The sequence below is a fragment of the Chiloscyllium punctatum genome, chromosome 7 (genome assembly GCF_047496795.1).
Source record: "Chiloscyllium punctatum isolate Juve2018m chromosome 7, sChiPun1.3, whole genome shotgun sequence".
NCBI classification, from domain to species: domain Eukaryota; kingdom Metazoa; phylum Chordata; class Chondrichthyes; order Orectolobiformes; family Hemiscylliidae; genus Chiloscyllium; species Chiloscyllium punctatum.
This window is the reverse complement of record NC_092745.1, coordinates 74,448,742-74,468,287: the sequence shown is the minus strand read 5'-3', so window position 1 is coordinate 74,468,287 and position 19,546 is coordinate 74,448,742. Positions and strand designations below refer to the sequence as shown.

General features: G+C 43.0%; 1 protein-coding gene across 4 annotated transcripts in view; it reads right to left on the bottom strand.

The window, feature by feature from the left end:
• ror1 (receptor tyrosine kinase-like orphan receptor 1) overlaps positions 1-19,546 on the bottom strand; it is a 307,932-nt gene that overhangs the window by 80,540 nt on the left and 207,846 nt on the right. For all 4 annotated transcript variants that reach the window (XM_072574049.1, XM_072574050.1, XM_072574048.1 and 1 more), the window contains exon 3: positions 7,722-8,009. In XM_072574049.1, coding sequence (XP_072430150.1) covers positions 7,722-8,009 — 288 coding nt within the window. The remainder of the gene's footprint in view (positions 1-7,721; positions 8,010-19,546) is intronic.

The following is a 19,546-nucleotide window of genomic DNA, read 5'->3' as shown; positions in this document are numbered from 1 at the left end:
ACTCATTTAGTATCTCCCCCATTTTCTGTGGCTCCACACATAGGCCGCCTTGCTGATCTTTGAGGAGCCCTATTCTCTCCCTAGTTACCCTTTTGTCCTTAATATATTTGTAAAAACCCTTTGGATTCTCCTTTAATTCTATTTACCAAAGCTATCTCATGTCCCCTTTTTGACCTCCTGATTTCCCTCTCTCGTATACACCTACTTCCTTTATACTCCTCTAACGATTCACTCAATCTATTCAGTCTATACTTGACATATGCTTCCTTCTTTTTCTTAACCAAACCCTCAATTTCTTTAGCCATCCAGCATTCCCTATACCTACCAGCCTTCCCTTTCACCCTGACAGGAACATACTTTCTCTGGATTCTTGTTATCTCATTTCTGAAGGCTTCCCATTTTCCAACCATCCCTTTACCTGCAAACATCTGCCTCCAATCAGCTTTTGAAAGTTCTTGCCTAATACCGTCAAAATTGGCCTTTCTCCAATTTAGAACTTCAACTTTTAGATCTGGTCTATCCTTTTCCATCACTATTTTAAAACAAATAGAATTATGGTCGCTGGCCCCAAAGTGCTCCCCACTGACACCTCAGTCACCTGCCCTGCCTTATTTCCCAAGAGTAGGTTAAGTTTTGCATCTTCTCTAGTAGGTACATCCACATACTGAATCAGAAAATTGTCTTGTATGCATTTAACAAATTCTTCTCCATTTAAACCTTTAACACTATGGCAGTCCCAGTCAATGTTTGGAAAGTTAAAATCCCCTACCATAACCACCCTATTATTCTCACAGATAGCTGAGATCTCCTTACAAGTTTATTTCTCAATTTCCCTCTGACTATTAGGGGGTCTATAATACAATCCCAAAAGGTGATCATCCCTTTCTTATTTCTCAGTTCCACCCAAATAACTTCCCTGGATGTATTTCTAGGAATATCCTCCCTCAGCACAGCTGTAATGCTATCCCTTATCAAAAATGCCACTCCCACTCCCCTCTTTTTCTATCCTTTCTGTAGCATTTGTACCCTGGAACATTAAGCTCCCAGTCCTGCCCATCCCTGAGCCATGTTTCTGCAATTGCTGTGATATCCCAGTCCCATGTTCCTAACCTTGCCCTCACAAGGAGAATGCGCAAACCTCACACAGACAGTCACCCAGGGCTGTAATTGAACCCAGGTCCCTGGCACTGTGAGGCAGCAGTGCTAACCACTGGGGCACCATGCCAAGAAGTTGGATAATGTTACAAAAGCAGAAACAGGCAGCCTTAGTGATGGCACAAATATGTGGGGAAAGCTCATCTTAGGGTCAAATATAACAAGGTTAGATTAGATTACTTTCAGTGTGGAAACAGGCCCTTCGGCCCAACAAGTCCACACCGCCCCGCCGAAGCGTAACCCACCCATACCCCTACATCTACATTTACCCCTTACCTAACCCTATGGGCAATTTAGCATGGCCAATTCACCTGGCCTGCACATCTTTGTGACTGTGGGAGGAAACCAGAGCACCCGGAGGAAACCCACGCAGACACGGGGAGAACATGCAAACTCCACACAGTCAGTCGCCTGAGGCGGGAATTGAACCCGGGTCTCAGACGCTGTGAGGCAGCAGTGCTAACCACTGTGCCACCGTGCCGCCCACAAATGGTTTGGTTTAGTCTTATATAGGAGGAGAAAGTGAGGACTCCAGATGCTGGCGATCAGAGCTGAAAAATGTGTTGCTGGAAAAGCGCAGCAGGTCAGGCAGCATCCAAGGAGCAGGAGAATCGACGTTTCGGGCATGAGCCCTTCTTCAGGAATGAGGAAAGTATGCCCAGCAGGCTAAGATAAAAGGTGGGGAGGAGGGACTTGGGGGAGGGGCATTGGGAATGCGATAGGTGGAGGGAGGTCAAGGTGAGGTCAGGAAGAAGATTGCAGGTTAGGAAGGCGGTGCTGAGTTCGAGGGATTTGACTGGGACAAGGTGGGGGGAGGGGAAAGGAGGAAACTGGAGAAATCTGAGTTCATCCCTTGTGATTGGAGGGTTCCCAGGCGGAAGATGAGGCGCTTTTCCTCCAACCGTTGTGTTGCCATGGTCTGGTGATGGAGGAGTCCAAGGACTCCACTCCCAGCACCATATCCTCCACTCCCGGCACCTTCCCCTGCAAGCACAAGAAATGCAAAACTTGCGCCCACACCTCCCCCCTCACTTCCCTCCAAGGCCCCAAGGGATCCTTCCATATCCGCCACAAATTCACCTGCATCTCCACACACATCATCTTTTGCATCCGCTGCACCCGACGTGGCCTCCTCTATATTGGGGAGACAGGCCGCCTACTTGCAGAACATTTCAGAGAACACCTCTGGGACACCCGGACCAACCAACCCAACCAGCCACCCCGTAGCCCAATACTTCAACTCCCCCTCCCACTCCACCAAGGACATGCAGGTCCTTGGACTCCTCCATCGCCAGACCATGGCAACACGACGGTTGGAGGAAGAGCACCTCATCTTCCGCCTGGGAACCCTCCAACCACAAGGGATGAACTCAGATTTCTCCAGTTTCCTCATTTCCCCTCCCCCCACCTTGTCCCAGTCAAATCCCTCGAACTCAGCACCACCTTCTTAACCTGCAATCTTCTTCCTGACCTCTCCACCCCCACCCCACTCTGGCCTATCACCCTCACCTTGACCTCCCTCCACCTATCGCATTCCCAACACCCCTCCCCCAAGTCCCTCATCCCTACCTTTTATCTTAGCCTGCTGGACACACTTTCCTCATTCCTGAAGGGCTGATGCCCGAAACGTCGATTCTCCTGTTCCTTGGATGCTGCTTGACCTGCTGCGCTTTTCCAGCAACACATTTTCAACTTTAGTCTTATACAGTTGCTAGGGAGTGGGCTGGATTTAGTAGCTAGGGAACAGAATTTGAAGTGATACCATAGGCTTCAGTTTTTTTCAATGCTTAATTGGAGGACATTTCTGGTCATTCGGTAATGGATGCTGGATAAGCAACCTGATCAATTAGGAACAGTAGAGAAATCAAGAGGTGGTGGTAAGGGAGACCTGGGGTGATGACAATAATTGGATGTTAACTTGTTTATCTTGGGAAAATGTCAACACCTTAATTGCCTCCTTCCAATGGGGTGGCAGATGTAATTGGCAAGTTAGGAACTGATGGATTGCAGCTGAGGTCCCACATTACTGAGGTAACCCTCTGAACTCAATCCAAATAAGGCACTTCAGGCAGGGAGACACATCTGTACTTCACTTTGTTCTCTTATTTCTTTCAGGACTATATTTTAAATAGAAACAAAAGTTGAAGACTTCTATTCTCCACCCTTAAAAGTACCTTAACCAGATAAGCATGCTTCACATGTAAAGATGTAGAAAGTATTAGCAGGATATTCAACTATTTAACATGTTAGCCAAACCCAATCCTATCCAATGCGCACTTCCCAACATGACTCACAGTAAGGTATTTGGGAGTGACAACTCTGATTGACATTTTTTCTCCACTTTCTAATCCAGTAACATTAAGATTTCCAGCACCTTGTCAGATGCGCTAATTTGACACAGCCCATCATAAAAATGAGGACCTGACTGACCTTAATATTGATTAATTCATTGATTGAACCATTAGGGAACAGTTACTTTAACTACTTTTAAGTGTTGTGATAACCAAAAAAAGAAATAGCTGTACAGCATTAAGAGACCACTCCAGTTATATGTATCAATACATTATAGGAAGAGTTACACTGAACACTCTCTATTGCAAAGAATTTACTTGCACAAAACTTTAATAACCTTAATTAATTCCATCTTAAACCCACCAATGATAATGACCAACTGTCTTTCATCTACACAAAATGACTGATACAATTGTCATCTAAATCTTTTTATCCTGCGAGATGTTTTTCACAATGGACATACCACTAAAGCTGGAACTTAGAGCCATAGAGTTAAAGAGATCTCCAGCACAGAAACGAACCCTTTGGTCCAACTCGTCCATGCCAACTAGATATCCTAACCTAATCTCGTCCGATTTGCCAGCATTTGGCCCATATCCCTCAAAACCCTTCCTATTCATATACCCATCCAGATGCCTTTCAAATGTTGTAATTATACCAGTCTCCACCACTTCCTCTGGCAGTTCATTCCATACACACCACCCTCTGTGTGAAAAAGATGCCCCTTATGTCCCATTTAAATCTTTCCCATCTCACCCTAAAATGGATCTTGTTTATTTACCCTATCCAACTCCTCATGATCTTATAAACCTCTATTAGGTCACCCCTCAGCATCCCACGTTCCAGGGAAAACAGCCACAGCCTATTCAGCCTCTCCCTATAGCTCAAATCCTCCAACCCTGGCAATATCCTTGTAAATCTTTTCTGAACCCTTTCAAGTTTCACAACATCCTTCCATTAGGAGGGAGACCAGAATTGAACACTTTTGGAATCCTAATGACAGTACCAAGAATCAGCATATTAATTCCAATTTACTTTGTCCTGTGCTATCCAATGCAGAACAAGGGACTGCATCTTGACCCCCATTGGCACTTACTTAAATAAGTGGGTGCAGAAGTTTGCACAGTTGGCCAATGTGCTGCTGCTCCATTTCCAGCATAATCCCGGGCTGTTTTCCCAGAGTTGGGATGGCAGTGTGGGCAGCAGGGCTACCTACCCGCAAGCAGCGGATTTCATTTCCATTACTTATTAAGGCCTGTTGTTAGAAACCACCCAGAATCAGTAGGACATCCAGTGAAGTGGTTTCTCCATTCCACCAAAGAGATGGCCTGGTTGCAAAGGCCTTTTTCTGATTTTAAATTTGAAGAGGTTGACAGCACTTCATTATGCGTCATCCTGCCAGCTTTACACCCGACGTCCACCTATTTCAGACAATGTGCTTTTCCTCCCTCTATCATCCTGACAGTCCTCCACTGCACCACCTCCATTCCCCGTTCCACTGCTCTAAACCACTCCCCCTCTAAAGGCAGAGACCCCGTTGTCCTCACCTACCATCCCACCAGTCTCTGCATCGAATTCATCATCCTTGATCATTTCCACCAACTCAAACTAGACCCCACCACCAAGAACATCTTCTCTTCCCCATCCCTCTCTGCCTTCCGCAAGGACCATTCCCTTCACCAATCCTTGGTTCGTGCCACTCTCCTCACCGATCCCACCCCAAACCCCAGGTACCTTCCCCTGCAACCAGCAAAGATGCAAAACCTGCCGGTATACTACCCCCCCTTACCTCCATCTGGGCCCCAAACAGTTCATTCAGGTGAGACAGAGGTTCACCTGCCTCTCTTCTAACCTAATTTACTGCATCAGTTCTCCTGATGTGGTCTTCTCTACATTGGGAAGACCGAATGTGAACTTAGAGAACAGTTTGCTGAGCATCTCAGCAGGGCCTGCAGGGGCCGGCCAGACCTCCCACCCACTGCCCATTTCAACTCCCCTTCCCACTCCCTTTCCAACATGACCAACCACAGCCTCCTTCATTGCCACAATGAATCAAACCGCAAATTGGAGTAACAACACCTCATCTTCTGCGTGGGCAACCTACAGCCCAGAGGACTCAACACTGAATTCTCCAATTTCAAATAACCTCCCTTTCCATCCCCCGACTCCCTTCCTTCCACTGCTCCCTGCCACCAACTGGATTCATTCCTCCCATTGACCAACCAGGTCGTACCCTCTACCTGTCTTCACCTATCCCCACTGCCCCACCACCCCCCTTAGCTGCAGCTCCCCCTACAACCACCCCCAATCCTGAAGAAGGGTTACACCTGAAACATCAACTTCTCCACCTCCTGATGCAGCCTGGATTGCTGTTTTCTTCCAGTCTCCTGCTTGTCTACCTTGTATTCCAGCACCTGCATTTTCTTTGCCTCTAACCAAGTGCTTTACAACTACCAGAAGGCCTCAAAATGGACCTCCAGCTTTCAGACACCACCTGACATATATATCTACCCGCTAGTCACTAATTGGCCATGTCTGGTAACCACACATTTAGTAGATTTCCCACAAAGGCTCAACAGAGGAGGAAGTGCTGGATATTTTGAAACGGGTAAAGGTGGATTAATCCCCAGGACCTGATCAGGTGTACCTGAGAACTCTGTGGGAAGCTAGAGAAGTGATTGCTGGGCCTCTTGCTGAGATATTTGTATCATCGATTGTCACAGGTGAGGTGCCAGAAGACTGGAGGTTGGCTAACGTGGTACCACTGTTTAAGAAGGGTGGTAAGGACAAGCCAGGGAACTATAGACCAGTGAGCCGGACGTCGGTGGTGGGTAAGTTTTTGGATGGAATCCTGAGAGACAGGATGTACATGTATTTGGAAAGGCAAAGACTGATTCGGGATAGTCAACATGGCTTGGTGTGTGGGAAATAACAAAGAGGGTTGATGAGGGCAGAGCAGTAGATGTGATCTATATGGACTTCAATAAGGCATTCAACAAGGTTCCCCATGGGAGACTGATTAGCAAGGTTAGATCTCACGGAATAAGGGAGAACTAGCTATTTGGATACAGAAGTGGCTCAAAGGTAGAAGACAGAGGGTGGTGATGGTGGTGGTGGTGGAGGGTTGTTTTTCAGACTGGAGGCCTGTCACCAGTGGAGTGCCAGAAGGATCAGTCCTGGGTCCTCTTTTGGCATTTACCTAAAATGATTTGGATGCGAGCATAAGAGGTACAGTTAGTAAGTTTGCAGATGACACCAAAATTGGAGGTATAGTGGACAGCGAAGAGGGTTACCTCAGATTACAACAGGATCTTGATCAGATGGGCCAATGGGCTGAGAAGTGGCAGATGGAGTTTAATTCAGATAAATGTGAGGTACTGCATTTTGGGAAATCAAATCTTAGCAGGACTTAACACTTAATGGTAAGGTCCTAGGGAGTGTTGCTGAACAAAGAGACCTTGGAGTACAGGTTCAAAGCTCCTTGAAATTGGAGTCGCAGGTAGATAGGATAGTGAAGATAACGTTTGGTATGCTTTCCTTTATTGGTCAGAGTACTGAGTACAGGAGTTGGGAGGTCATGTTGCAGCTGTACAGGACATTGGTTAGGCCACTATTGGAATATTGCATGCAATTCTGGTCTCCTTCCTCTCGGAAAGATGTTGTGAAACTTGAAAGGGTTCAGAAAAGATTTACAAGGATGTTGCCAGGGTTGGAGGGTTTGAGCCACAGGGAGAGACTGAACAGGCTGTGGCTGTTTTCCCTGGAGCGTCGGAGGCTGAGGGGTGACCTTATCGAGGTTTAAGAAATTATGAGGGACATGGATAGGGTAAATAGACAAAGTCTTTTCCCTGGGGTAGGGGAGTCCAGAACTAGAGGGCATAGGTTTAGGGTGAGAGGGGAAAGATAAGAAAGAGACCTAAGGGGCAACTTTTTCACACAGAGGGTGGTACATGTATAGAATGAGCTGCCAGAGGAAGTGGTGGAGGCTGGTACAATTGCAACATTTAAGAGGCATTTGGATGGGTATATGAATAGGAAGGGTTTGGAGGGATATGGGCCGGGTGCTTGCAGGTGGGACTGGATTGGGTTGGGATATCTGGTCGGTATGGACAGGTTGGACCCAAGGGTCTGTTTCCATGCTGTACATCTCTATGACTGTAAGTGCTGTCTGCTTGGCACCCCAGTACCATTATTAAACTACCTTTAGTGTTAGGACTCCCTGTTTTATTTCCTCAAGTACATAAAAGATTTTAATGCATCTCAATAGATCTTACCAAATTTGACGAAAAGCACACCCGTGGTTGAAACAGATTTTTGTCCATTTGTAGCTACACATTGGAAATAACCAGTGTCTGTAGTATCGAGGTTTCGTATTCGGAGACGGGAACCATAGCTGGTCAGCCGGTACGATATCCTCCGTGGTTCCTGGACCACTGGTGCATCATTCTTCAGCCAGCGGATAGTTGGAGTCGGATTGCCGGAGACTTTGCAGTATAGCTCTGCAGTCTGGCCAAGCGAAGTTGTGATATTATTCATTGGCTCATCCAACGTTAGGTAGTAATCTGTAAAAGAGTTTTTCAAAATTATCTTTAGTTGCAGGTCTGCAAAAAGTCTCAATTAAAGTGGAAGATTAATAAAGTTTATTCGGTGACAAAGAATACAAGCACTTTTGACATCGATCAGTGGCTAAATCCATCATAATGTTTCATACTGATCCTTACAGACCACGTACGTCTTAAGCTGAAAGCACTGTCTGTGTTGAATTAGTTTGTTCAGTGTCAGTTGATGAGAAAGTACAGTGAAAATGGTCAGATCTCCCATCCTTTAAAGCTTGGGTCAAATGAAGCATTTTCACTTTACATTCTGGTTAAGATTTCGAGCCCCATTCCAACTTGATCTGGGTGACACTTCAAGCCATTACAAAAAGAGTGCTGTATTACTGGAGGTGCTGATATGTTTAACGGAGTTAGCTCCTGTCGCAATATTCAAAGAGGAACAGGAGCAATCTCCATTGCACTGAGGAATATATATCCCTCAATCAAAATCTGAAAACAGTTGAAATGGTCATTATCTCATTCGTATTTCCTGGTCCTTGTTGTGTTGAAATGGTCATCACATTGCACCAGTTAACAATAATTACTTCAAATGTACTGGATTGGCTCCAAAGCACTTTGGGGCCTCGAGGTACATAAAAGATGCTATACAAATGCAAACTAGTTCTTACTTTATTGCATTGATAGCTCCTGAAAAATGTACTTGTGTGCCAGGGAAAAGATCGGGTCAAGCTGACATAAATGGGATTTTGCAGTGGTCAAATAGACTGAATACATTCATTTCAATAGCCACCCAGCTAAGGTGAGGAAAATGGAGTTCATAGAAACTCTGCAGTGTGGAAGGAGACCATTCAGACACTTGAATCACACTGACCCTCCAAAGACCATCCCTAACCAGATCTATGCCCCTGCCCTATCCCTGTATTTGCCATGGCTAAACCACTTGATCTACACATCCCTAGACACTATGGGCAATTCAACATGGCCAATCCACCTAACCTGCACGTCTTGGAGGAAACCGAAGCACCCAGAGGAAAACCACGCAGACCAAGGGAGAATGTGCAAACTCCACCCAGGATAGAATCAAACTGGAGTCCCTGGTGCTGGGAGGCAGCAGTGCTAACCACTGAGCCACCATGCCACCCACCATGAGGCCACCATCAGATCAACCTTGATTTCACTGAATGATGGAACAGCCTCAAAGGGCCAAATGGCCTACACTTGCTCCCAATTCTTGCGTGTTCTACTTAAAATCATCTGGTGCTCCTGAATCAGTCTCCAACATAAATTAGTACCTCCAGTGAACAGCAAAACTCAAAAACATGAAGAAACAATTCACTTCTTAAAATTTGTAAGTAACTCGACACACATGTGATTATGTTATCTTGACATCTACAGAAAGAAATTTCCTGGATTTGAAACATTTAACTCCTGTCATAGCATGTCCTTGTTTACAAACTTTCTCTTCTCAGACCATTCAACCTGAGCTGTTATGTTGTTAAACACATAGAGCAAAGAAAGCTAAATATCCAAATATGTTCAAGGTTTCTTTTTTTCTCTGTCGCAAAACACCGTGTGACCTCCATCCTCTCTCTAACTATAATTTCTTAAATGTTGCAGCTTGTACTTGGCAATGTTGACTGCTAATTACTTTGTGAGCTCCAAATATTTTGTTACTTTCTTTCAAGATGAGACACACTGCTGATAGATCGACACGGGAGCTATTGCGTTCCAGATTGTACTCGCAAATCCAGCAGAGTCATTTTATGGTCATGAATCATCAGGGCTGCCTGAAGGTACTGCACACGCAAGGGATTGGCAGGCTGGTGGGAGTAAATTAAAATTTCAAAACCCCCTAAACACGAGTCTTACAAATAATAGACTGTCTGAGTTTTAATAGCACTGATTGGGAATTAATAATACTAAGCATTTAACGAGGTCTATAACCACCCAGCATTCTCTTGAAATTACATCCTAACGCCCTACTTACATTGTAGAGCTGATTTGAGAACAACTAGCACAGCTGCTTGCAAGCCTACAGTTTTATTTCTGTCCGCAGTATACTCTCTAGTTAATGGGGAAGTAGAAACCGGTTAGCAAGTAAATAATTACATCGGTGACCTGTTTGGCAAGGCTGAGCCAGAAAGGTCACCTCCTCGACCAACCAGGTTATTGCCCTACTATGGATCTCACTATTGTAAGGTTGAGTTGTAGCAGCTCCATAAATAGCAACAACACCATCATCATCTGAGTGATACTGATTTCCAAATAACTGAAATTTAACCAACATCTAAATCTTGGCTAATATTCATCGTTTCAAACGGTCAACATGGTTTTCTCTTCACAGATGTTGCTAAATTTTTCCAAACATTTCTGGTTTTGTAGCAACATCTCCACATTCCTCTGCAAAATCTGCAATGGGATCTTTCCATGCTCTTCTGAAAAAACTGGTAAGACTTTAGTTGAAAATCTCATCTGAACCATGTCCAATAGTATAGCACTTCCCCAACAGTGCAGCAAAGCCTCTGCTGATCTACAAGGAGTGGAATCCGAACTCTCATCCTTCGGACTCAGACCAGTCCGCTACTGATCTACAGCTGGATGCTAAGCCCAAAAATATTGTACTGGATGCATTCAGGTCATCGCTTTTGATCCCTTGGTATTTCGCTCTCGTCTCAATATCTTCCAGATAATTTCTGATTACAAAGAATGTAACTCAAAAGTGCTGTAATCACAGCTACCATCTTGTTCCAATATCAGAGAGGTGACTTGCCAACATATGGAACCTTTCGCAATTTAAAATATTCAGACATCAAAATGACACACAGATCCTACCATCTCAGACAGGGATTCTTTTTACTGTACAACTGTGAGTTTAATCAAAATCAATTGGAAGTTCTGTTCCCATCATGCTCCACCGTCACCACCCCCAACCCTGTTACTTTCTGTTGAGAATTAACCCCAGAACAACCATTCTTTGTTTTAGTACTCAAAGAAATCCTTTACACTTTCCATGGCAACTTTATGCAGAACATAAACTAATTTCTCCGATTGGTTTATGTTGGCAGGCTATTGCCTTAGCCTCCTCACTTCAGACTTATCTCAGACTCAGCAAGGACTCTCGACTTTTACAGTTATATAATTAAAAAAAAACTTTATAGATCTTAGACATCCCAGGAAATTCTACTTTCTTCTGTCACACTTTTATCTTCAGCTATTTCCTCTCATGAAGGCTGGGTCATTCAGAGACACAGATCCATACATGTCGCCCTGACATACCACACCCAATCTGCTGTTGTTTCTGTCTGTACCTGGACACTAAATACCAGCAGATTATTGGACCATAAAGGGCATCACGGAGAAACAAAGAAATTGTACTTATTTAGCGCCTTCCACCATCTCAAGGTATCCCAAACAGCTATAAAGTTAAAAGCACACTGCTGGGGTGGAGAACCTTTTGTATATATCAGGTAAATGGTCATGTGTCCTGGTGAGGTTTCCAATTCCTGTAGGAGGCAGGCTGGAGAAGGCCACAATCTCCCATCCCTGGCTGGCCTGCCTGTTTGCCAGCACGTTCCTGCTTCCTCTTCACAAGCAGTGGGCCAGAGCTTCAGCAGGTTGATCCCAACCCCAATTCCCTTCAGCCAACCTTTGGCGATGACCATAGCTGGGGCTGCATGATGGACAGGTTCTACTTTGGATTATCAGCCTGGCAGCTGAAGCTGGTATTAATGTCATCTTCATTCTTGAGGTGGCCTCCCTCCTTTAGCTTCAGCAGGCAAGTCTCAACTCAGACAAAGAAGCTGTTGAACTCTCAGAAGTGTACAGTGTCCGACTGGCCTCCCAGCCTTGGGAGCCTGCCCATTACCCTTCAGTCTATAATGAACATTTTCCCTGGATGTTAAATGTCCTGCATGATGAAAATTGTTGTGGGCCTCAGGCATCAACTTAATATGGAACCAGGACATAGAAATGGGCCAATGCAAGGTCCCAACCTCAGAACTAAAATATGGACCTCTGCCTTGTCCTCAAACAATAGCCACAAAATCACTACACTAGAGAGGTTGCAAAGGAGATTACAAGGATGTTACCACGACTGGAAAATTGCTTTTATGAGGAAAGACTGGATAGACTGGGGTTGTCTTCCTCGGAACAGAGGTGACTGAGGGGATTTTTCTTTGAGTTATAGAACATAGAACATAGAACATTACAGCACAGTACAGGCCCTTCAGCCCTCGATGTTGCGCTGACCTGTCATACCAATCTGAAGCCCATCTAACCTACACTATTCCATGTACGTCCATATGCTTGTCCAATGACGACTTAAATGTACTTAAAGTTGGCAAATCTATTACCGTTGCAGGCAAAGCATTCCATAGCCTTACTACTCTCCGAGTACCCTTCAATACCCTTATACAAGGTTGTGAGGGGCCTGCAGAGAGTGCATGTGGAATGCGGTGTACTGTATTGGTCAACTTATTGAAGGAAGGATGCAAATATGTAGGAGACAGTTCAGAGAAGATTTACAAGACTGATAGCTGAAGTATAGGGCTAATCTTATGAGGAAAGGCTTGAAAACACTGGGGTTTAGAGGAGTAAAAGATGACTTGATTGAAATATATAAAATCCTGATGGGATGGAGAGGATGTTTCCTCTAACAGGAGAATATAGAACTAGATTAAAAATCAGGAGTTGCCTATTTAAAACTTAGATTAAGGCTGAACCTTCTCACTGAATCACAGAATTGTTAAGATGTAAAAAGAGGCCATTCGGTCCATTATGCCTACACTGGTTTTTCAGTCGAGCATCATGATATACTGCCTATCTCCTCTGATTTCCCCAGCCTCTTGTACATTATTTCTTTCTGAATAATTTTCCAAAATGCTGTTGAATGCCCTCAATCTGCCTCCACCAGACTCCCAGGCAGCACATTCCATATTCTAACTATCTGCTGGGAGAAAAGGATTTTTCTCATATCTCTCTTGCTTCTTCTGCAAATCATTTTAAATCAATGCCATCCTGTTTGTGCTCATTTATGTTTCTCTCTATCTACTCTAGTCTGCTTGCTCATGATTTTGAAAACCTCTATCCAATCTCCTCTTAGGCTTCTTCAGTCCATTCCATCACTGAAATTTCTCATTCCTGAAGCCATTCTTGTAAATCATCTCTGCACTGTCTCCAATGTATTCACGTCTCTCCTATAACATGGTACTCATAATGCTCCAACTCAGGTTTAATGTGTGTCAGCTACAAGTTCTACATCACCTCCTTATCTTGTACTCTCTGCCCCTATTAATACAGCAGAGGGCACCGAATGCTTTACTTCCTGCTTTCTCTACCTATCCAGCCATTTTCAATGATCTGCATCCATTTACGCCCTGGTCCCCCTGTTTATGTACCTTCCTTTAGAATTGTACCTCCTATTATATATTGGCTTTCAATGTTATTTCCACCAAAATGCACCACCTAATACTTTGAAACACCCCTGCCATCTATTTGCCCATTCCACCAACCTGTCTGTGTCTTTCTGGAGTTCCAAATCATCACCCTCACAGTTTACAATCCTTTCCAGGTTCGGTGTCATCTGCAATCTTTGAAACTGTCCCCTGTACACCAAGATCCGGATCATTAATACATATCAGGAAAAGGTCCCAATACTAACCCCTGGGAACTCCACTACAACCTTCCTCCAGCCTGAAAAATATCCATTGACCATTACTGTTTCCTATCACTAAGCCGATTTTATATCCACGTTTCTACTGACTCTTTAATTCCACGATTTACAACTTCTCTCACAAAAACAAAAGGACAAACTCTGGATGCTGGAGATCTGAAACAAAAACAGAAAGTGCAGGAGAAACCCAGCAGCCCTGGCAGCACCTGTAGAGACAGGAACACTGTTAATACTTTGAGCTCAGTGATCCTGCATCAGATCTGTTGAGTTTCTCCAGCACTTTGCTTTTGTAACTTTCCTGAAAAGCCTGTTGTGTGGCACTGCATCAAACACCTTCTGGAAGTCTACGTTCACCACATCAATAGCGTTACTTCCGTCACCTCTTCAAAAAACTTAAGCAACTTAAGTTAAACAAAAACTCTAGCCAAGTGCCAAGTGCAGTATGTATTTTGCAGAGGACTTTTCACTCCCAGGCCTAGGTGTTTTATCACCATATCTTACCAAACTTGCTTCATTAACTACCCACCCCAACACATGGAATCCCTCCTGTCTCACCCCAACCCTATCTGATCAAACAGCATTCCCAGAACAACTTGCCACTCAATGAGATATTTCAAAATTGACTGGAATCCCTCTTCCAACATGGTCAAAACCTTCAACACGGAATAGAAAGGAAAAGGACAGGCAGATAGAGGCAATGTTTTTCACTAATCATTTAAATTACAATATTCAGGGCCCAATTCCTCATGAGCATTCTCATATACAACACAATCAATCGCTTCTGTTCAGTGTGCGTTAGTGATTGAGAGACCAATGCCAGTCTGTGGAGGTTGCCTGAATTAATACAGGGCCCTTCAAGTATTATATCTACACTGTGTGCAAATATCCATAATTTCCCAGTGTAGTGTGGGTATCAAATGCTGATTGTTTGAAGAAGGAAAGTCTGGTGAAGGAGTATTCGAGGGATTGTTCACTGATTTGAAGCAGTTCATTCCAGGAAGAACGATTAATACTGACTGTGTACTGTTGCAAATTCAGTTGGTGCAGTATTTCCCATGATTAGGTGATTCTGGATCAGCTCCCAGACTAGTCTAAAGTTCCAGCCCCCACTGAAGTGAACAGAGCAACTTTGTGCTATAGCCAATTCATCCCTGTAACATGTCACAGGAATGCTTGTGGGAATGACAAAAAAAACTGATGGAGCTGGTCTCCAAGTCTGCAAAATCAATGTTATTTTAACAAAGAGTGTAGGAGTTTGCCTTTGATAGTTGAAACTTGGAAAATTAATCCTGAGATGTAGTTTTACTGTCCCTTACTGGGGACTTCTTACAGCAACTCAACTAGCTAGTGCCACTAGAAGCTGGCTAAGGATGGCCCAGGATGTGTTGTACTTTTTATAAAAGTCATCTGAAAAGGCATCTGAATGAAATAATGACTCCATCATTATTTTCCTTTGATTTGTAGGGCTGTAATAATTTATGGTCAACCTATTATAAATTATTACACTTGAACAACAAATCAGTTTATTTTTGAAAAAGATCTTTTGGCTGAACTAGTCTTTCAAGTGAAAACTAGGCTCACTTCTTGATACTGCTGCCATTTGATCTCTCAAGTTCTAAGTAAAAAGAGACATATTTTATTTTGAAAGATTACAAAAAAAAGGTGCTATTTCTGCTCAAAGTTAAAAAAAAACTCACCATCCTCTTTTCTGCTCTGGCAGACTTTCAATTTTTACAATGTTTTAAATAATAGATCAGAAAACAAAATCTGGTTTTTGTATTAAGAAAACAGATATTTGCCACCATTAGGTTTTGCTCACTCCTCTGCCTTTTCTCTTTTTCTTGGGGTGTGAGATTTGATTTCCCATCTTTTCTTTCTCTGTCCTCCAAAACATTTAAAGTCACAGTTAAACCAGTTATTGATGAGTAAAACAATGGAAGAATTTTAATTGCCCCAAATGCAAATTTTCTGATGCCTCTCATCATTGTTGTTTTAGGTCAACAGTGAAGGGCTAACATCACTTAATAAGCTGCTATTCATTCACTGAAGTTTCAACAGGCAATCATGACTTGGAGACGCCGGTGTTGGACTGGGGTGTACAAAGTTAAAAATCACACAACACCAGGTTATCGTCCAACAAGTTTATTTGGAAGCGCTAGTTTTCGGAGCATTGCTCCTTCATCCACCACAACCACCTGATGAAGGAGCAATGCTCTAAAAACTAGTGCTTCCAAATAAACCTGTTGGACTATAACCTGGTGCTGTGTGATTTTTAACTTTCAACAGGCAATGTGTTCCTCTAGCACGGGCCTGAACCATGTCAATTGCTGCTGTTGTGCACAGAAAGATTCTTGTAAATACTTTTGCATTCTCTCAGAATAAAGGGGAGCATCAATAATATAGCAACACAACCCACTAAAATAAAACACTTAATGTCAGGTGTCTGAAATAAAAGCAAAATGCTGGAGAAGCTTCTCCAAAGATACTGCCAGACCTGCAGAGTTTCTCCAGCACTTTCTGTTTTCATTTTAGTACAGAAACATTTTTGCGTGCAGCTGAGTACTTGTTCCGCTCTCCTCCAGACCCTGCAATCAAAGTGGGTTCTATACATTCAATCCCCAGCCTATGTCAAGTTAGCTAATCTTGCTTTATAAAACCTGGCAATCACATTAGGTCAGCTATGAATGGTTAAAAGAAACTTACTGCTGATCACGATCTGAAAAAAGTTGCATACATGCATACATGGAATCCTACACTTGAAATGAAACCTTCGGAAGGTAAAGGAAGAAAACTAACAGCAAGGATTAAATGAAACAAAAAAGGAGAAGACTTAGCTTTGCTGGTGACCCCCAATCCCCTCCCCTCGTTATCATTAACCTTGCTACAGAGCAGATCAAATCCCAGTGTGTACATTATCTCCTGTCCATATTTTGAGCTCCAAAATTAATGTTAGATACCATTCTTGACATGTTTGGAGTATTTGGCTTGGGGCTGTATCCTGCCATAGAGATCTGTAAGCACAAGTATTCCATATTTTCCTACACTATCCATGATGTCTTCTCATCCCTTCTTTGAAAAGATTTCCTTTCAAGTGTTTTTACATTAGGTAAGATAATTTTAAATGCAATTTAGGTACAGGTTGGCTCTCTCACTGTCCCTATTTTAACTGACCGCAATATTGGTGATATTCCTGGCCCTACCACTGGGCAGCATCTTCTGGAAAGTCCGTGTATGGTAAATTGAAAAGGAGTAGGATCTGGTTTAGTTGCATGGACTGTGCAATATCTGTTATTTTCAGAATGGAAATAAATGGTTTTTGATAAGTTCCAGAAGAGCCATCCACATCTTTTATGTTTACTGTCCCATCTCAGTTAATCTGATAGAATGGTGGAGCTAAATGTCCTATCTTAGAAGTGGCAAGAAAAACCTGCTAATTTCTATGCAGGGACAAAGTGCACTCACGCATTAATCTGAGGTGAAGGACAACCGTGATGTTTGTGGGGATAGGAAAACCAGCCTTTCGAATGTCAGGCCACGAGTGAAAATCAAACCCATTCTCCAAACTTTGATTCAGCTCGTTGTGAAATATGTAAGCAGTTCAAAAACATGTTCTCTTGGTGGCCCAGTTAGGTTTATTCAGCAAGTAACTACACAGAACAGGAAGACAGCAGCTGCTACCCTTGGATTACCCTGGGATTACAATTAATCCCAGCCCATGTGGTCTGGGAGAGTCAAAAGCAGAACAGGATCCCACAACTTGAGTATTCTCCAATGGATATTCTGAGAGTGTGAATATTGGATAAGGAAAGCAATGAGCTTGGTTACCCAAACAGCAGGACAAGGTCCATCATGAAGACTATCCATACACAACAGGCACTTGACTGCAATGAAGGAAGGTGCCCAGCACCTACAGAAGTGCTGGGACAAAAGATAAGAGAGAAATGGGGAAACAATATAGCTGGAAGCTAGTAAATTTATAAGTAGTGCATTATCAGGCACTCTTTTGCCAACTGAAATCTTGCACAATGTTATGTGATTTCCTTGCCAGTAAATACAATCAGATAATGAATAACTGATCAACTTTGGTGGGTTGTATAAGTACTAGGAATGCCATTAGATACTCAAGAGCAGTCAATGTGTTTATGTGATGCAACCAGTTCACTGGAAGCTGGCAGAGAGCAACTGTATTTTTACAAATCTAAAGTAAAAAAACTAGATTGCACTTCTTTCTTTTAAATCCATTAATTATGTCCGAAAAGCTAAGGGCTGAACACAGCAATCATCCACTGGTCTGTGTCCCCTCTATTGATTTCTGTGCAGGGGGTAGGGAAACCATGACTTTAATAATAAAACACTTCTTTCAATACCTACAGGGTGATGCATCAAAAATCTTGTCAATTCTTTTCACTGAATGTCAACACCATCTCACTGAAACTCCAGATGCCATCACCCACGCGTATATAGCCTCTGATTCCCCATCAGGCCAAAGGGATCTGCTATATATTAAAATATAATGAAATACAGCAGGGAGCAAGTTGATAACATGTAACTAGTATTTTAAAAAAGTGTGCTATATGTATCAGTTACACTCAGCTTCTGCCATATACAGGAGAGAAGGTTGTTTAGCTAACAAAAAGCAAAAAAGGAGGCATAAACTTTTTTTTTCAGGTTGGCAAGATGTAACGAGTAGTGTGCAAAAGGGATCTGTGGTGGGACCTCAACTGATAAAGATTTATATTAATTATTTGGGTGGAGGGATGGGGACATTTTGTTGCCACATTAAAAATTGGGCAAAAATATGTGAAAATATAAAATTGTCCATTTTGGCAGGATGAACAAAAAAGTTACTATCTAATCGTGACAGATTGCAAAGCTCTGAGATGCAGAAGGATCTGATTGTTCATGTTCATGATACATAACTGGTTCGCATGCAGCTACAGCAAGTATTTAGGACTGCTAATAGAATGTTATCCATTATTGTGAAGGGAATTGAATATAAAAAGGGAGGTTATGCTTCAGTTATATAGGACTCCGTTGAGACCACACCTGAAGTACTGTGCATGGTATTAATTACCTAGGGTAGGATGTAAATGCAATGGAAGGAGTTCAGAGCAGATTTAATGAGGTTTAATCCAGACTAATATTTGGAATGATTGGGGTGTATTGCAAGGAAATGTTGGACAGGTTAGACTTGTTTCAGATGGAATTCTGACAAGTAAGAAGTGACTTGAAAGAAATGTACAAGTTTCTGAGGAGTCTTCACAGGTAGATGTGGACAGATGTTTCTAGTTGTAGGAGAATCTAGGACTAGAGGTCACTATCTAAAAGTATGACATAGTTGAGGTGATTATTTCTCTCTCGGGGGTCCTGTCTGAGTCTTTGGAACTGTCTTCCTGAAAAAGGCAGTGAGAACTGAGTTTTTGAATAACTTTAGGGTGGAACTGGAAACAACTACATTAAACTTGATTTTATTAATTGGTGACTAGTATCTCCTGCTCCTCGTCTGCACGGTTGGTAAACTATATAAAGTACATAGAAAGACTCTGGCTCCATATTCTCTCTATCCAGTAGATCACACTTTGTCTTAATGTCTGTGTGTGGTGAAAAATCAACCCATAAACTTTGGGCTGAAGAGCTACGGAGAGCAGGTAGGAAAGTGGAATTAAGACTGTGAGCAGATCAACCACGATCAAATCAAATGGTGGAGCAGACGTGAGGGGTTGAATTCCCTACTCCTACTCCCAGCTCCTATGTTCTTACATATGTTGTCCTTTTGTTGTACACAATTTAACTATTATTATGAAAAAAGACACTGTCAAAACTTTTTGTCTTTCACTCATCAGGACAATTTGCAAGAATATCGATTTAAGAC